The sequence below is a fragment of the Cyanistes caeruleus genome, chromosome 8 (genome assembly GCF_971803275.1).
Source record: "Cyanistes caeruleus chromosome 8, bCyaCae1.hap1.1, whole genome shotgun sequence".
NCBI classification, from domain to species: Eukaryota; Metazoa; Chordata; class Aves; order Passeriformes; family Paridae; genus Cyanistes; species Cyanistes caeruleus.
In genome coordinates, this window is record NC_141708.1 from 29131569 (window position 1) to 29151657 (window position 20089).

A 20089-nucleotide genomic window follows, 5' to 3' on the forward strand; every position below is an offset into this window, starting at 1 on the left:
ACTTATAATTTCCTTCTGTATATATAGTAAATAAATATGACATATTTCTGACTCCTGGTAAAAATGTAACAGAAACTTTTATTTTCTTTGATGGTTTGCGAAGGACATTCATAATGTTTTCTTCAATTTGGCAACAGATGAAATGGGTTATAACTTATAAAGAACAAAAGTAACTACTTGAACTTACTTGTAGCATTTTTTCCATCTCTGGTAACCCATTTTTTTAATAACATGAAGCTTTGAGCAATAAGAGAATTTGGGTTTTCTACTCGGATTTGATTTATTTCATCCACAGAAAAATTCAGTTCTCTTGCCAGTTCTATAAAGACAAAAAAAGCAAGCGAGAAAAGAAAACAAACCCAAAAACTCCAAAGAAAGCGCAAATCCCTCAATTGTCTTGACAAGCTTAAAAATACTCACTTTCATAGGTCACAGAGACATGAACAAAACTGCCTGATACAAACTTTACAGATAACAATGAACATGGCATTATATCCCCATACTTTAATTTCCTAAGACATCATCTTGAATTTCAATTATCTCTGGGAGCGATTATCACACTTATACTCAGTAAGCCACTTAAACATGATGAAAAGCCCTCCCTGGAGATTGTCTCATCACTGCTTATTTATAAACTCTGTTTATTTCCACTGATTGTTACTCCCCTGGGAGCACCCTGTGCAGCTCAGCACTGGTGCTGTTGTCACCTGAGCCCTGGCAGAGCTGGCTGCTGCAGCTGTGAGCCCAGGAAGGGCAGCTCTGCCCACCAATATAGGGGGCCACAGGTGGGCAGAGCCTCCAGCACGGACTTGCCTGGTTGCTGGGCTCCCTGCCACCAGGGCTTGGGGGAAACTGCTATCCAGGGACAGCCAATATCCCAGAGGCAGCCCTGAGCCCAGGCAGGTAGAGCCTCTCAGCTCCCTGGGACAGCATGTTGAGAGGAGAGTCATTTAGCTATTTTCTCTGAGTTTCTCTTTGAGTTATTGAAAGATCAAAGAATAATTTCCTATTGGGCATCTTTGCCCAGAAATACATTGCACATTTTGGGAAGTTGGCCTAGCTGTGAATCTGGGAGAGCCTGATGCAGTCTTGCTGTGCCTTTTGGTAAAAGAATACCTAAAAATGGAATAGCAAAGACAGATTTCTTTTTCTATTAAAGCAGAAAAGCTTACCTGTCCAGCTAAGTCCTAGGTGATCAGCTACAATTGCCATCCTTATATCTGTCCGTTCACATGGACTCTGTGGACCTGTGATTTACAATTTCTCAATTAAAAAGATTTTGCACAGAAAACCACAATACTGGATAATAGTTTATTATAAAAAATAGCTTTAATTGACTAAGTTGACAGTGCTTATATTGTTTACTAGAATGGTTGTGTGACCTAATAACCTTCAAAACAAAATTTTTTCACAGCTTTGAGATTTTCACCTGTGTAAAGCCAAAATGTAAAACTACATGATGTTGTGTAATGAAACCAAACATGCTGACAATCTAGCTGTTAGACTGTAGACAAGTTGTTCAATTACTGGTGAAAACCACCAAGGCCGAATTATTGTCTATTTTCTCTACTTTGATAGAACAAATATACTGTCACAAAAGACATCTTTCAATTTCTGAGTTACATCGATTTCTGAGTTACATGAATGTCTTTGGCATGCTTCACTAGCTTTCTACAGTACAGAATTTGTTTGAAGGAAGGAAAAATAGAATAAGACAGCACATACAGATGACAATGACAGAATGAAAACTACAGTTAGGTCACTCCACAGGCAATCACAACAGTTCATGCACTAGGATCAACAAGTTGAAAGTTTTACAAACTAGGCTTGATCTCCACGAGGTGAGCCATGAGAGCTCCAGAAACCTGACTGCCTTCATTCTCACCAGTCCTCTTACTCCTCCTCCTCTCACTGTCGGCCTTTTCAATCTTTGATTTTATAGATGCTGCCTCTGTTCTCATGTCTCTAGCAGACTTCGGTGTAATGGAAGGCTGGTAAACTTGAGTAGCTTCTGATAAGGATGTGTTCCTTGATGTACTGTCTTCTTCATCATCAGAGACCTCTGACTGCATCTTTTTCTCTTCATCAGAAAGACGATCCACAAGCTTTAATGTCTCACCACTAATTCCCTTAAAATATTCAATAGAATGTTTACATACCTCCCTAAGCTGATTTTTCTTTACTTTAACTGTTGTCATGGTGACGGAGGTAGATCTTACCTTTACTGGTAATTTAGAAGGAAGTTGTTTTGTTTTTTCTTTCTCTACCTGCTCTTGTTTTGGCAGGGCTGGAGTTCTTTTACCTAGATTACTCCTATGTGTGTTTTTTACAGGAATCCTAGACCTTGCTTCTAGACAGGGAGAAGAATTATTTTGTTTTGCTTTGTTAGGCTTACTAGCCTCTTTCGCTTTACTCCCTGTATTGCTTTGGAGATTATTTTGTTTTACTGAGCTGGCCTTTACAGGAAGCTTTGATTTTCCTCTAGCTCCTACCAACTCTGTTGACTTTTGCTGCTCTCCGTGTGGTTTTTGCTTATCTCTTACTCTGTGTCCTTGTGTTGTCCCTGTACTTTTTCCTGAAGCACTTTTCACTTGATTAGCTTTCTGGAGGGAACATTTCGGTTCCAAATGTTCTTTTATCACTACATTACAGGTAATATCATCTGTAGGGACAGCAGATGAATCCAAATTGTTGTTGTTATTAAAATTATCTTTTGGAAAACCAGTGTTTTCTGTTTGCCTACAGCTCGTCTGGCTAGAAGCTGAACTTGCAATCACTGCTACAGTTTCATTTTCTAGTCCCTCACCACTTGGCATCACAGCTTCTATCTTATCTGTCACTTCGCCAGGGCCATCTTTCTTCAGAGTCATGGTGGAAGCAGAAATTCCCATTTTAATTGGTGTGCGCAATTTGGGATCAACTTTGGAAGCGTTTACTGCTGCCGATGATTTCTCCAGTGAGTTACTACCAAGTGTTTGTTCCATGCAATCTCCACTGGCCTGGATGCCGGGCTTATTTTCAACTGCTGTTGTTTCTACTGGGCTCTCTAGGTTTGTTTCTACAGTGCTGTCCCCTGCCTGTGGCTGTGTGATGGCAGTGACTGTACTTTTATCCCCTTCCCCCTTGTCCCCTGACTTCCCTTCAGAAGTATGCTCACCAATCTGAAAAAATTGGAGTCTTTCTTCAACAAAATCCCTCTTGCTCATGTCAATTGCACCACTGCGAGTCATCTCAAACATCTTCCCCTCATGAAATGGGAAGGGGTTGGGCTCGCTAGTTGGCGTACTCTCATCTGTTGGAGTTCTGGCTGGTGTTGTGTCAGGTGTTGTTGCTTGAGATCTGTCTTCCACTGCCAGACCAAATGGCTTAGCCTCATCATCCCTTGATTTAGTCTCAAACACTTCATCGTCACCTCGGTTATTGGACCACGGGTCAAAATCTAGACTCTTGGTGGCCACAGTTTTGAAAGGTGTTGCAAATTCTTCATCTACTTTGTAACTGAAATATGAGTCAGGAAATACAGTCCTGTCAGGGTGTCTGCCTTCCAAAGAGAAAAACTGTGCCCCTGACTTCTTATCGCTTTTATCTCCAGCTTTGTCAGAAGATGGACCTTTTGAAGGTGTCTTGTCTTCTTCAGGGCCTACCTTGCCTTCCTCCTCAATGACTTCAAGCTTACTCTGGCTAAAGCAGCGATCAGTCTGCTTTAGAATGCCTTCTGTAGTCCATACGTCCTTTTTGGTTTCAACTGCCGGACCTGCAAGTTTAGAATCACTCTCAGTTAAACCATCATCTTCATCTTGCAAATCATAACCATCCAGAGAGTCAATCTCTGTCGCATCGGTATCATGGGAGAATTCTGCAGTGGTTGCTATGGAACACTCTGTGACAGACTGGTCATTGTTACTCCCATTTTGCACTACATCATTCTGGGGTGAATCAAGCCCAGTGTCAAACTCATTTGGTTTCCCAGAAGTGGGATGTCCTAACTCTTTCTGTTTCTCAATCTTTTCAGGGGCTCTGGGTTTTGAGGTTTCTTTCTGGTCATCTTCTAGCTCTTTCAGTTTGAATGTATACTTTTTAAGCGGAACAGGTTGATAGAGGGATTCATCATCACTGGAATCACTGACATCTGCTCCCGGTGGCACAGGAGAAGGTGGCTGTACTCTGATGACAGGTTCAGCCAGTTGGCACTTGTCATGTTCATCTTGCAAGTTCACTTCAGTCATCTCCATTTCACTTTCAGTGGAATAATGAGGCTTCTTTTCTGACTCGCCTTGATCTGCATCCAGTGGTGGAGGCGGAGGGAATTCAATATAGGCAACTCTGTTACCTTTGGGTCTTTTGTTAGAGTCTTTATTTATAAGATTAGGTAATGTTTTGTCAATCTGTGGTTCCTCAACCTCTGCCTGTTTCACAGATGTTGACTTAGCCTCTGCTTCCTCCTCTGACTCCTCAGATACCTCAGGTATAGGGCTGGGCTTGCCTGGGATATAAGCTATTAGTGAGTCGGGTGTTTTAGATGTAAACTCGTAACTCACTTCCTCTGAACTTGGTGTTTCTGGTGTTAAAGGGCTTTTACCAGAGCTGTCTATAAAAGACACTTGTTCTAGCGTGTCATCTTCTGGGCTACCTTGTGGAGAAGGAGGTTGTTTTTGCTGTCTAGCTGGGTAAAATGTCCCCCTCGTCTCTTGTACTGTCTTACTTTCCTGACTGACAATTTTTTTAATACTTCCTTGTTGTACCTCTTTCTCATATTGCTTTCCTACTTGAACAAAACTGACATAAACAGGTAAGGTCTTAATTTCTTTTACTCCCTCAGTGCTTACTAGCGGTGCAGCTTTATCCAAGTAATCACTGGCACCAGGGTCAACTACACCACTTGAAGGAAATTCCTTTCCTGGGCTACATTCTAAAGAATCTGGTGATTTGCTAGGTGATAGCTCTGTTTCCTCAGCAGGAGGACTTAGACCTATTGAGCTCTGCTGCTTGGTAACTTTTCTGATTTCTGAGTGCTTTATCTTTTCATCTTCCACATAATCAATCTGTCTTTCAACTTTCTCCTGAATCACAGCTGATTGAGATACTTTAGCTGAAAGTTCATAGACACCATCAAGCATGGCTCTCTTCTCCTCAACAATTCTGACTGGAATATGGGACACAGCAATTTCTTCTTTCCTTTTGGATATTTTATCAGCCACTTCACCATTACGTTCCCCCTCCCTGACAACAAATTCTCTATACAAAACCCTTTTTGAGGGGGATTTTACAGTCAATTCCTTCACTTCTTCTGAATTAATTCCATTTGAGGCCACTTTGTGCTCTGTCACAGTGATAAATTCACTTTTTTTGTCAGTTTTAGATTCAGCATGATCAACATGGTTTTCTTTTACTGTATCTGGAACCAGCACATGTGAAAGCTTTTCCTTCTGTGTTTTATGGTTAGAAGTTCCAGGACTTTCCCATGTCCTATAGATTTTTTTGTCCCAGTGTCCCTTTGTTGTTGAGTCTGAGCCATACACCAGCTCTTTTGCCCGTGGTTCTGAAAAGCATTCTGGCATGCCTTTCCTCATCTCAGTTCTTTGTTTTTGTGTGTCTGAAGCATGAAAGTCTTCCACAGCTTTCCCTTTACCTGGAACAAGGTCTTCCTGTACTTTCACCTCTTTCTGTAAAGCTGTGCTCCCATCAATGACTTCTATTTGCTTTGCATGTTTCTCTCTTGAATAGGACTGATACACTGGTAACTTACTTTCTTGCAATTTTTTTACTGGAATTTTGGACTGACCATCCAGCTTTTTTTCTTCTTGACTTATGTCCTTACTTCTGGGACTTATACCTTGTTCAAATTTAAGCCTAATGGAACTGAGCTTTGATTGCTTCAGCTGAAATCCAGTCTCAGGTACTCCAGTCTGCTGAGCACTTCCTTTGTGTTCCATAGTTAGTTTAGAGTCCTCTGCAGGTTGCACATATATCCTTTTCTCAGGACTGCTGGGCAAACTGGATGCTTTTCTTTCATCCACCTTGGGAAAGCACTTCCCATCACGTGCATACTGCTTCACCTTACTGCATTCATCCCCAGATGATGGCAATTCAGAGAGCAGAACTTTCTCAGGGCTGCTGCTGGCAGAGCTCTGGCTAGAATGTATTTCCTTGCCATTTTTTTTATGCTGCTTTTTCTCTGGAGACTGTAGCTCATCGTTCAGCTTCTCTGTTTTATCCCGAAAAAACTGGGATACTTCCGTCAGTTTTTCTTCTGCCTCTTTAACAGTCCTGTCCACCCTGTCTTCATATATCAACTTTTCTCTACCTCTGTCTAATCTGTCCTCAGTAAAGCGCATCCACATCGCATGTTTGTGACTACTAACATCTCCAGTGTAGTGTAACACTGTCACTTTATCATAATGATCCTCCTTAGACATTTTACCTACACCATTTTCAGATACATCTTTATAGATTTTTGAGAGAATCTCTTTTTTGGGGGCAGTAGCTACTTTTTCTCTGCATCGTTTATCAGTCCCCTGTAACTCTGCACTAAGGGGTAGAGCATGGTCAGTAACTGACTCCTCAGTATCTGAATGAGACACATCTAGCTTTTCTGAAAGAAGCATTTTCTCAGCAAACCTGTAAGACTCCCCTCTTAGTTCTGACAACTCATCATCATGGTATTCTATTGAGTGCTGACTCAAAAGCTTCAGTGTTTTGTAAGAGTCATCAGACATGAGTTGAGCAGAACTAGGGCGACTGTCTTCTTCCTGGGACACGGGAGTGTTAACTCTAGAGGATTCCAGATAAGAAGGAAGTGACTCTTCAGCCGTGAGCTCCTCTTCTTCTTGCTGACCTTGTTCATCTGAACAAGGAAAAGCATCATGTTTTTCCAACTCTTTTAAGTTAATATCTCCCCGAGGTAAGTCTTTCTGATATACATACATTTCTTTTTCTGGATGCTTTTTTGTTTCTCTAATAATGACTTCAGTAGGTTCAGCCTGATTACCTTGTTCAATATGGACCTCTATTATTCGCTCCAGTTTGGGTTTCATTTTGCTGTCCTTCTCTGCATGTTGTGGTGAAGTTTCAGCAGACTTGCTAACATCGGATGTTACTGATGATTTATGTTCAAACAGACCTGCCAGTTCTTTGGAAGGGTCACGTCCAGACTGAAAGGCTTTCATTATGTCATGAACAGACATTGTTTCCTCAATTCTTTCAGAGGTACTTTCCGTGCATGGAGGTTTATGATAAACCATCCTAGTTGTTGTAGTGATATGAGTTTCTTCTTTCACTCGGACACCTTTACTAAGGACGCACTTATGGTCGTCTTCTTCACTGCCACTGGCTTTCATTTGAAAAGCTTTAACCTTCTCTTTAATGGACCCAGAAGGTTTTTGCTCCAGCTCCATAAATGTAGGGGTAGGTTTTGAGGCTGATGGCTCCTCTGCCTTCTGCTCTGGAATATCTTCCGATGATGGTTCGTAGCTGCGGATGACGTGAACTACTTCAGTCCTTGTTTCTGTAATGACGGGAGGGATGGGCACATCATGGAAAAGTGGCTTTGGCCCTGTGCTTTCAGCACTTTGTGGGGCAGAAGGTGTCTTTTCGCTCCTTGTTTCAAAGCCACTGTCAGACAAGGGACTTTTATCTTGGTCATGTTGAGAAAAGTCATCTGGAGACTCTAAAATAGTGTCTGTTCCAAAAAAGGAGTCTGCAATTTTACATAACTCCTTTTCCGATGTTGAAGGCCTCATGGAGGCTGGAGGCATTTTAAGTTTATGTTCCTGCAAAGCGATGGCTGGTTTTAAAATGCGCTTTTGTCTCTCTTCACCTTCTTTTTTCCCCTCTTCAAACTTGTACTTTATGTTTGTTAATGAACTGCTACCGATATCATTTGCTAAGTAATCAATAACTTTTGACAAGCTATAATCCTTTTCCGACATGGTTTTAGTTTTAATCTGGACCTTCTCTGGAACAGATATAGGAGGGCTTGTCAAAGCTTGCTGTCTTGCTTCATCAATCTCCTCTGTACTGAACTCTACCCAGTCATCCTCAGACAGGTGTCCTTGATCACTTTTGGATACTTTAGCCGACCCTTTACTTTCTAAACACACATCCTTTTTCAGAATCTCACTAACTTTTACTAAGTCCTCTTTTACTTTCTCAACAATTTTAAAGGGCTCTTCATCATCAATTCTACCCTCTTTTGGTATGTCAGGTTGGAACGGCTTGTCCTCTGCGACATCTGTCTGCAATATTGCAGTCATTCTTATAAGATCCTCTTTCATTTCAGCAACATCTTTCAGGATCTCCTGACTTGAGGACAAGGAAGATGGTGTGGACAATTTGAGAGCAGAGGGTGCTAAAAACAAGGATGATTTTATTGGAGAGGAAGTTCGAGTAAAGGTGGGTTGCGTGCGTGCCTCTGTAGTCAATGTTTTAATAGGTGACAGTAACGCAGCAGCTGATTTTGTAAGTGAAGACGTCTCTGGGAGCTTCTTTAATGCTGGTTCAGACAAAACATTGACTACAGAATATACTGGCACTGTTATCGTCGATGAAGTTACTGATGAGGTAGTTGCAGATATTGACCCAAGAGCTGTGTACAAAGCACCTGCAGGAGGAGTTCTCATTGACTGGAAAGCTGATGGTGCCGAAGACACGAATGACCTGAGTGGAGAAAATGACATTGTTGTAGCTGTTGAAAACACTCTCTCAGCTGTGTCAGCAACTGCATTAGCAGCACAAGTTGCAGAATGTGCAGCTGCAGAGATCTTGTCTTGAAAAACACCTGCAGCTTTGGATCCATTTATTAAGTTGGCAGAAGATGGGTATTTGAGAGGTGACACAGACCCATTAAGCAATGGCACATCTGTGTGCCCAGCTACATGTTTTGCTGGCGACGAGAGAGACGAGGCCATCATGACTTTAGTCGATGAAACAGCATCAACTGCTGACTTAGCAGGTGACACCACTGACTTTAGAGGGGACGATAAAAGTGAAGATGCTGATGTCATGACCGATTTAAGTGGCAAGCTCGAAGAGTACATGTTAATGTTGGATTTGGGGGATGCTGGAGGCGTCATGGTTATGGATGATCTCTCCAAGAGAGATCCTGCTGTAGTCACTGGAGATGTCCGAGAGGGGAATGTGGTAGTGGAGGCCAGCCCTTTGAGACTGGCAGCTTCTGTGACTGCGGGAGCTCTGACGAAAGAGCCTGATGTAACCTGCATGTTGTAGGGAGGCTGTGAGACCACAGTTTTTATTGGCGAAGAGATTGTCCGAAATGATCTAATCGGAGATGCTACATCACTAACAGATTTAACTGAAGATGTGGTAGAAGCTCCTAACGTAGATTTGATTGGAGAAGTAGAAGAAACAGACCATATTGATTTTAATGGGGAAGCTGTAGGAGTGTTAGAGGAAGAGCTTGATAAGGAAGTAAAGCCTGATTTGGTTTGCCCAGGCACTGTAATTGGAGCTGTTGTCCATGACTGATATGGCCGTGTTGAAAAGAATGGCTTGTATGAGTAAGTAGCAGGTAGGGATCTTGTTGCTCCTGCACTCCGTTCAACTGTTTCTTAAATTGTTAAATTAAAATCAAACATAAAAATCAACAAAAATGGTTGAAAAACAGAGAGACCAGAGAAGAAAATTGGTCAGTAAACGTTGTAATATTACAAAAAGCAAGTACAATTGTTTGTATGAGTTGGGATGAAGGAGGCAAAAGAAGATTTTTTTTAAAAAAAAATCAAGAATGAGCCATATACTGATAACTGGTCTAAATCAAAAAGCAACATGAAATGAAAGACAGAAAGCACATAGCAACCAAATCTGCAAAAAATGGAGAACAGAAAACACACAAAAGGAATCCATAAGGTAAAAATAAAGCCACATCAAAATTTCTTCTCTTACTTCCTATTGACTTTCTGATGTGCTACTTCTGAAATACTCATATCAGCTTTATTTTGCCTGTTTAGGTATGTCTCTGCTTTGTGCAACTATTAGAATTATCCATTTAATAATTTCTATTGTTGTTCTGTTCAGATTTGAACCTATACAAAAATATAAACTTGCGTAAAATGACATTATGTAGCTAAAATATTTTTTTAAATCACTTCAGAACTATTTCATGCAGAAACCAAAATTCCTTTAAGTGACAGGCAATTGATGTGCAAACTGTGAAGCAACTGGAATAAATTCAAATCTATATCTTCCATGCATAATTCGGATATGCTTCACACTCACAAAGCCAATAAGAGCAAGAGCTTTTCTGAGTCAATATAAGGAAAAGGAAAAGGAAAAGGAAAAGGAAAAGGAAAAGGAAAAGGAAAAGGAAAAGGAAAAGGAAAAGGAAAAGGAAAAGGAAAAGGAAAAGGAAAAGGAAAAGGAAAAGGAAAAGGAAAAGGAAAAGGAAAAGGAAAAGGAAAAGGAAAAGGAAAAGGAAAAGGAAAAGGAAAAGGAAAAGGAAAGAAAATAGGAACATATGCATTTGTTTTTCATGCAATATTCCTTTTGTCTGGTAAAAATCAAAGTAAAACTTTTTATGAAATGTTTTTAAGAAGCATATGTCATAAATGAAATATGGCAAGTATGATGTATGATAGTTGTGAGCAGGCAAAGCAACTGAATCAGTTTTCATTCATGCACAAATGTCATGTCAGAACGAGCACACTGATTAATACATTTTGTATGGTGTATTAAGCACAAATACGTAAACCTTACAAAATCATTTCACAAGAGGTCATTAAAAGAAGAGTACACTTTTTCTACAAGATGTAGTGTCTTGGTACCTTTTGAGGAGATTTCTTGTATCAGCTCAAAGACAGACCTGTTCAACTTTACAGTTCTCAAAAGGTAACATTAGAAAAGCAGTCAAAGAAAAATAGATTATGAAATAAATTCCTGGCAAGGACAAACCTGTTAAATGTTATCATCCCCCAGAACTCTCAGCTTATTCATAGGCATTTTGAACAGAATCATCATCAACCACATTTTGCATCACAGGAGGCACTCATGTCAGAAAGTATTTCTGGGAATCCCATTACACAAACATATCCTCTGATACAGCAAAAACATTAAGAGAGTTGACATTGAAAGCAACTTTCAGGATTTTTTTTTTTTTCTTTAAAGCTGGAATTAGAAATGGAGCTAAAATATCCAAAGAACTTATTCAACATACCTTTCTCTGAAGTTACACTAATAATTTGTCAAACCTGCTCAATCTGTCTTATAGACAGACAGTAACTCCCAGTGAAAGAAGCTCAACAAGACTAACACTAAACTGTTAAAGGACACACACTCCTATAAAATAGAGAATATTCAGTGCACCACAGGTCCATATCCTGCAAGGAGAAATGTACTGGTCCTGTAGAAGCCAATCAAAGCTCAGAAGTCAGTGTGGATGGCTGGTACTTCATAAGAACATTTATGTTGAAGAGAGCTTGAGTACTAGGCCTGACTGGCACAGACTAAATCAAGAAATGCTCACTTTTCCTTACTACAATATTTTTAAGTGGAAATACTCTTCCTTCTCTCCACCCAAAAAAACCTCCCAAAAAGTACTTCATTAAATGAACTATTATGAAGATACTATAATACATATATAATACAATGTATTATATATATAATATATATATAATATATATATGTATTATATTTATTATGAAGATGTCATTAGCAGTAACTGCTAACATTCACCAAAAGTTTATACAGTCTTGAGTTCAAGAAACAAACCCCAAAAATATTCTGAAAAGAACTTGTTCAGCAGTTAGTGTTACAATGTGTCTTTACAGGTACCCCACTGCACCATGTCAAACTGGTCTGTCACAACTGACCAGCGAGGCAAGCAAATCCACAGGCTGTCCTCCTAACTTCTTTTTTGCCTGTCAAATCACAGATTCAGAGACATTTAAGATGCTGCTTCTGTGCTCCTTTTTGCAGTTGAAGAGGCAAAAAAATCTGTCTGCCAATTTATTGTAAATGAGACTTAATGGAGCTTAATGGTGAGTAAATAGGACTTTTCTTTCCACCCAGTGAGGGCCAAAAAATTTATTGTGAGTGATATACACAGTCACCAACCTTCTTTCCAGCAATTTCATTTTCCCTCTCTCTCAGTTCCCATCAAGCCTGTGACAATACCTTAACAGTCCATCAAGATGTCTCAGCAGATCTGATAGCTTCTTCAGATGTTATATGCTTGGAGTCCTCTTCCTGGCCTGAGAAGTGTAACATATTCTGGAGCACATCTGATCCAAAGAAGCCACAGATCTTATAGGAAAATTAAGCAGCAGCCATCCAGTGGGAACTCCCAAGACCCGATGAAGTTTATCTATGGATTTTATGGAATTGTATCAAAGGGTCTTTTGCAGGGTAGCAACTGAGAAGTCAAAAGAGGGGGAAAAAAAGGCAAGAAAAAGCCTGGAAATGGGGAACAATAGCAGTTGACCTCAGAGAGGGAAGTGAGGAAGAAAAGCTAAGCCAAATACATTATTGTATTTAACTGGGAAGGAAAGGAATGCCACAGGTCTGGTCAGGGGGAACACATGTTTAAGAGGAAGCAATGTGTGGTGCCAGGGAATAAAAAGCATCTGCAGGGAACAGAGGAAAAAGGGAAGGGAAGGAGAAAGAAGAGGGAAAATATAAAATATGAGAGAGTCTGTTTTGGCTAAGCATCTAAACATTTAAGTGCTTATCTGAGTGGCTTTATGAATTTTTGTGTAACATTCCTTTCTACAGCATCTTTCTCTAATGTTTCAAAGGGGAGAGGAAAAGACTCTTTTTGAAAGAAATTTGCAATCCTCCTACTCTGGAACTACATTGCATTTTTTAAAACTATTATATTTTTATTTAACTAGCACACATAATTTGCCAGTCAGGATTCTTCAAGCTCTCACAACACAAGAGTTCACAGACCATCCAATAGTTTTTAGATAGCTCTTTTTTTTTTTTTTTTTTTTTTTTCCCCAGAGTGACACCAAATACAACGTTTATAGAAAAAATGTCTCTTCTTATGAGCAATCACATCTACATGGTTTAGTACTTTGGTAAGAGCAACTCACTCATTCCAGGCTCAGTCAGATAGCTGTAGCGCTTACGTAAAGCAAGGGAGACGAAGTTCTGGCGCCGGTCAGCTTTCTCCGCCTGCAATAAAACACAGCAGGATTTAGGGCCTTGGGAATCACTGCGCCCGTCTGAACAGACCAGTCCTCAAACCTCAGCAGGATGGGCCGCTTTTCGTGGCACACAACCCCACAAGGGAGAATGGATGCTTCCATTCAGCTTCAGGATGGCATGCTGAAGCCGAATCTGGGTGAGCAGGCAGGGAGGGGCAGAGGCAGTCTCTGATCCTGGGTGCCGTGTGATGAGTGTCAGGCACTGCTGAGCAGGGAGTGTGGCTGCACAGAAACCTGCTGTGAGTGACCACCCTTCCGGAGCAAGCAGGGACTGCAGCCCTAAGAGTGAGCCCTCAGATTCATTCCTCTGCTTATGAGGTAGAAGAGCTTCGATACAAGCAGCTCATTATCCTGCCTTGAAGTATCTCTCCACTGTCTTATTGCATTATCGCTTAATAAACTGCTTCATGCTACTAGAAATGGTGTGATATTGTTCATTCTCTGTAAAATAAACCACCTTTGGCTAGAAACAGGAGGTCAACACAAAAGACTACAGGTACAGACAAAACATTCATAAGAGTGCAACTTAGATTGAGTACTCCCCCCGCCCCAGATTAGTTTGTCCTGAAAGCACACACACCACAATGTACAACTGGCTTTAAAGTGAATACATCAAGGACAAAAAAATGCATGGGAGGGGATCTTTTAATATGCACAAAATGCAAAGATGTGGATTAGAAAGCAGACTACTCTTGTTAACTAATGAATTGCCTCATAAGTTGCTTTGTTCAGTGGCATAACTGCTAGTGTGGGGTTTTAATATTAATAGTCCTTCAGAGATCAACTCACTTAAATATGTGGCTAAAAAACCAGTTTGTTTAGAAACAAAACTATTATTATAGCAATAAAATAGCTCACTGGGAACAAATTCTGTGGAGATAAAGTGATGTTTTTACTATTATTATTAAAATTTTTTAAGATGTAAGGAATATTTTTGGTTGCATTGTTTGGGGCTTTTTTAGCTATTCTAACCAGTAGGTGACGATTGCTATTTATTTGCCACCAAGAAGAGAAAAAAAAAATTGCTATCACGTTAATTTGAAACATCTATGTAGTTTCTTTTATAAGATGATCTCATCTCTAACTACCTCTAATGAGTAAAACCCACTCAATTTTCTGACAACTTAATGTTGAGGTTTCCATGAAACAGTGGATTCTTAAGCTGCAAATATCTGAGGTTTATTTCAAAATAGATTTGAACACAATATTTAGAAATTCCTCTTAGCTGGTTTACTTCTTTCGAAATAATCCAGTTTATTTACAGAGGTAAGATATTAAAGGCCACTACCGTAGCCTCAGCAGTATCTTTTTCCTTCTCAGAAATACAAGATACTATAGTAGTGTCAGTGTTACTCCAAGAGGTAAAATATTATCCCCTAAACTCTTCTTGATTTTGCCAAAATTTGACTTGGTCTGATATTCCTAAATATAACCTTTTTCAGAAGAAAATTAGTTAAATTTTAGACTGCTTTTATTCAGTGCTTGGTTTAATTTCATAATTTATAATTGTGGGATTATCCATATTTGTGCAGCTCTTCTGTTTTACAACAGCCTATCCAAAGAGGATATGGTTATTTTTCTGTAGGTATCCTTTCAACACCGCCATTAAAAATAGTAGTTTGTTTTATCCTATAACATACTACTTTTCTTCACTAAATCTGAAGGAAATAAAAACAGAAGACAGTGTTTATATTACCTCATCATCGTGATCTGACTCTGTTTCCTTTTGGTCCCAAGATGCATTGCAGAGACAAGGAATATTATAATGGACAGCAGGGAAAAGAATATCAGGATATGAAAAGGACCAAATTGGGAGCACAAAATGCAAGCTGATTTATAAGGCAAAGCAAATCCAAAATGTCAACACAAAAGAAAAAGAAATCTTACATCCAATGCAAATAAACACGTGACATTACTGAAAGCATAAACCTATGACTTGCAGGCTGAAGCATGAGCTGTAAACAGAATTGTAAAAATTATAGGAGCTTGACACCACAGTAACAAGAGACTTTAAAAGCGTTCTACATACAAGAAACTGATAAAACATACATTTTAAAAGCCTTTATCATATTCCAAAGCATTCTCATTATTGACAGTTCACAGGGTTTCTTTATGACTAGCAGGAAATAAAAAAAAAGAGACGAAAACTAAAGGAACAAAAATAAATCCAACCCAACCCTAAGAAAAATATTTACTTTTCCAAACAAATACCTTTTTGTGTGCTGGCAGAGTGATATTCAAGTTGCAAACAGCTGTTTGTGGCAGTCCTTTTGTAGTCTTTGGTTCTTTCAAAAATGATAATCGACCACAGGGTTCCTGGCTGGTGTCTCTTACCTAGAAAAGAAATTTTGCTTCAGCATAGTAATATGTAGTAATTCAGAGTCCTAGTACAGGTTTCTAGAATGATCCTCAGAATTTCTATCTACAAGGAGCTTTCTAGTATGTAAAGATTAATAATACCAAGCTGGAGATCAGCCTGAGGTGCTGAAGAAGAAAATGAGTTACTCGGAAAGAGTTGGGTCAGCCTGAAGCTCCCTGATAGCAAATCCATGCAAGACAAGGTGTTGAGTGAGTCCAACCAGAGAGTTTCATACTGGGATATTACTGACAGGCACTGTCTCCCCACTTCATTTTATTATGCCATATTTCACTCTTGTGTTTACCAAAATGTTTAACAACCTCTTCAGTAGGGCAGCTGTGACAAGGTTAAGGAAAGTGAGCACCCATTCCTGGCCATTTAGAGATGAATGGTCTGCACACACCTTCTGAAGGCTGCTCTGCAGTACACTATGTTACTGAATTCATCTCCTTTGCTGCTCAGTCCCTCAGAAATTGTGATCTACTGTAAATATGTTTGGGCTCAAATTTGAGGTATTTTATATAGGTTTTAGTACAAGGTTGTGAATCTGTATCATGGGTGCTCTGTTGCCAGATCTGCCAGCATTTCTGCCGTGGCTTCAAGCAAAGCACCCTCTCCATGTTATCTATATTAAAAAACTACACTTACATCCCAGGGGCAAGTTTTTCCTAGGGCTGATAAAAGGAAGAGGGAGTGTGGAAAGGGAGGAAAGAAGCAGGATAATTTATTTAGTTTATTTTTCTTTTACCTTGATAGAGAATGGCAGTCTATTTTCTTTGAAAGCATAAAAATTAAAAACAAGCTGCTGTCCTCCTTTAGTCAAAGGGGCCAGATTTCCGTAGCAATCAACATAAATAGGTTTTCCTTCAAGAACCTATGAAAACAAGAAATGAAAGTCAATAAAACCTGTTTTAATTTATAGGTTCATCCCTATAAGCATCATGATTTCCCCCAGTCCTGTTCCTGAGTTTAACACAAGTCCCCATTTGGTTACATTCAACAAATTAGAATAGAATAGAATTGTGTATTATGGCAAGGTATTATGAGTAGAGGGGCAGTTTGGAAAACCACAAGCCACCTGACTGGCTTTTCTAAAATAGGAGTGCGTATTTTTCTTCAAGAAATAGTAAGTTAGTGATTATGTTATGATTTCACCATAAGCCAGTCCTACTCATGACTGTGTGTCTGTAAGGCCAATGCGAAGGAATTCCCTCTGTCCGCAAAGCCCAGCCAGGGCTACTTGACAGCATCAAGTGCAAACCCCACTGCAGACTGCACTGGGACATCCCCAAGTCCTCATGCTCCTCTAGTCTTGCCCTATGGAAGAAGGCCAGTCCTCTGACAGGCTTCCTCCTTGGAAAGCTGTCCCCTAAGAGAAGACAAAACGACTTAGTCACAGTGACTAAGCTGCAGACCCCTTCCTTCTTCGGGATTCCATGTTAACTCCCTGTAAACCACTGGCCTTTTTCCCAATTCTCCCCTTCCCTATAAAAAACCCTGGCTTTTGCCCAGTTCAGTGGAAGTTCATCACTGGCCCCCTTCGCTGAAGCCTGCCAATAAAGGACACTGCGGAATGCTGCATGGCCTCCTGTCTCTCATCCACACATTGGCTGGGGTAACCCATGAACGGAGCTGGGCTGATCTAATCTGATCACGACAGAGCTGAAACCACATCTAAAAGAGCTGAACACTTGAAGCCTCAGACCAGGCTCATGGGGGTTACCCCTGGCTGGAAAGTGCCCAAGACCCCTGGATGGCCGTTCCTTCTGGGACCCCTATCCAGGATAGTCGGCAGCGGTGCCGAGGGTCAGACAGACCTCCAGACCAGCCACCAACATTGCCTTCTTTTGCTCTTCTTTTGAGAAGTTTCATGACATGGCCTCACTGTGAACCTTTATTTAACAGGGCTTGCCATGGCTCTGGCAGGACCTGTTGCTACTTGGAAAACACACTGCCCACCTACAAGGAGGAAGCCAGCTGCAAGGAATGTACCTCAATGTCTTTGCTTCTTGCAACTTCCTCAAAGTTCTCTTGTTGTTCCAAAGTTTTGTCCACTTTGTCATCAGTCATGCAGAAGCAGCGCAAATTGGATTCCACAGGGTCATTCATTTTGGCAAATATCACAAACTTTGCCATATAAGGAACGCATATTAATTCTCTATAAAGCTGTGTTGCCAGCCCAACAGTCTCTAGTACTTGATGGCAGTCTGCGAGCCAAAATCTGAGTGGGAAAAAGTAAACCATTAATTCAACTTTTCATTATGCTCCAACATTAAGCCTTAAAGAGAAACTATGTCCTGTATCCTTGGTCATTTTGCATGTGTACTGTCCTTGCAGAATTGCCCGAGCTGTAATTTTCCTTCTACTCTCAGTACAGGTTTAACCATGCAGAAATGGGAATACCTGGCAATGAAATGCTGACATACTTATCTGACCCTTTTCACACTGGTGTCTCATAAAACTATCTATCTGAAGGGTCATTTAAAGTCAAAGTGGGGAAATTTAATTTCTTGTGACCACACACAATGTATATTGTAATATGCTGATACTTCACTATGCATTTGATTTGCTAAAACAAACACCTTTATAGCACACACAGCAAAATCATCTCCCATTTAGGCTGAACCAAGTACGCCCACAGTGAAGTTTCCCAGAGATAGGTGTTATAGTGTTATTTTTCTCATCTAATGATTAAGAGTTGGAAGACAAGTGTGATACAAATCATAAATAATTTATGCTTTGTATCAGTCCTTCCCACACTATTTCACCCCTGATCTATTCGGTTTTCATGCAACTCTCTCTCTTTTCATAAAAGTTTTTATAGTTGCAATGTAATTTACTGAATGAAACTCTCTACCTGCTATACCGTGAATTTGCTCCACTAGGATATGTGATTTGTACAGATCCTATTAAATGCCTCCAATCAACACATTAAGTCCATGAAGTCCATCAAGATGAATTTCAATTCATAATTTTTTTGCAAATTATATTTTTGTGAAAGCAATTTAATATAATTTTCAACTAAAAATCCCACAGCCAGAAATTAAATGTCCTTAACTTTTTAAACAAACACATTTTTATGAATCCTTCCTTTTTTTTTTTAATGGGATGAACATTTTAAGCTTTCCTTTTCTGTTGCCATTTACAGAGAAACCAAACCATGTGTGGCATGGCAGCCCTCAGAGGAACAGGCTGTGTGCCTGCCAGGAGACCCCATCACAGCCAGGCCACAGCTTTGTGTGCAGCCCTGGATGTGTGGGACACTGATAGGCAGTGACAAAGCAGCAGCATCTGGGACATCACCGCTTCATCAGCCTCATGAAAAGCTTCCAGAAATCAAAACACAATCTCACAACCATGCATGGTGTTGATCAAGGGAAGCCACCCCTGAGCTGCAGTTGGCAGGGTCTGTCCCCATACCTGGCAGAAACGTTGGTGGTGAAGGAGACACAGTCGTTGGAAAATGTCAGCGGAGTGGTGCCTGTGATATCCTCCCACTGTGCAGGTGAAGTGCCTCCTGTGCAAATACACACCAGGGAGATTTCCCTTCAAACACTAAGCACACTGACTGCATAAAGTGTATTTTTATCTCCACACACAGAAAGAGAACCTAGACATGAATGATCTCCAACATGTTATACATGGCATCACATGTCATACAACAAGAAATGATGTAAGCAAAGAACATACCAACAAGTCAACAGCAACCCCCCCGCAATATCAGCTAGGACAGAAATACTTCTGAAAGCTACTTTTACTGACAAGCATGTTTAATAACCAAGACTGAAATTCTTCATACTGGCTAAATATAGACTACTATTTAACACGTGTTGGGAGAGTTCTTTTAGAATGGCATGGGACCAGATAGAAAGCTAAGGAAACCAGTGGGAGCCTTGGAAATAACCTCAGCTGGCTTTGCTCAGGAGAGCTGATCTGAACCCCAGTGGCCCAGCACACCAAGGCTCCCTTACGGGAAAGCAGGAGTTGTGAGAGTGAGCAGAGCTGCTGCCACAGAAACCTTTGCAAAGAGCAGGATTTTCTCTAACCTGTAATGCTACATAGGAGTCGAAGGCTGGGAGTTGTGTCTCCTTTGTACCCGTTGGTTACGCCTTCTCCTGACGGAGGTGGCACAGGAATTGTCATGGTTATTGGCTTATGGAATTTTCTTCTTCTGGGCTCCACAGTGACAATAGGACTGAATGTTGCTTTGTTTCCAAGGATTTTTTTGACAATCTCTTCTGGAACTGGTTGAGCCTGTCAACATAGGGAATATACTTAAACTAGAGCTAAAAACTGATTATAGACATGCAGAATTATTTTCTAAATGATAATTCTACTTTCTTTATATTTTCTGTAGAATTTTTTCCCCCAGGAAGCCTTCTCAAGGGTGATTATTAGTGAAATTCTTGTTTAGTTTTTATTCAACAACTTATTTCCGATTTCCTAATCACTAAATGGTACAGCTAAACTTTAAATCTCAGAATTTAAGAAGGTTCCTTGCAGTATTTGCTGAGAGTTTTTCAGAGCATGTTTGGTTTTGTTCTTAATTTACAGTGATTAGTGACATTAC

The 20089-nt window shown here is 40.2% G+C and overlaps 1 protein-coding gene across 50 annotated transcripts in view; it reads right to left on the minus strand.

The window, feature by feature from the left end:
• ANK3 (ankyrin 3) overlaps positions 1–20089 on the minus strand; it is a 350276-nt gene that overhangs the window by 23642 nt on the left and 306545 nt on the right. For 18 of the 50 annotated variants that reach the window (XM_086899756.1, XM_086899747.1, XM_086899754.1 and 15 more), the window contains 10 exons: positions 19566–19773; positions 18940–19036; positions 17512–17740; positions 16268–16393; positions 15372–15494; positions 14857–14883; positions 13047–13128; positions 3158–9565; positions 1173–1247; positions 188–319 (listed from right to left, as the gene is read on the minus strand). In XM_086899756.1, the coding sequence (XP_086755882.1) occupies positions 188–319; positions 1173–1247; positions 3158–9565; positions 13047–13128; positions 14857–14883; positions 15372–15494; positions 16268–16393; positions 17512–17740; positions 18940–19036; positions 19566–19773 (7507 nt within the window). Of the gene's footprint in view, positions 1–187; positions 320–1172; positions 1248–1885; positions 9566–13046; positions 13129–14856; positions 14884–15371; positions 15495–16267; positions 16394–17511; positions 17741–18939; positions 19037–19565; positions 19774–20089 lie in introns of all 50 variants that reach the window. The other 32 variants (XM_086899768.1, XM_086899776.1, XM_086899767.1 and 29 more) reach the window with 7 other exon arrangements.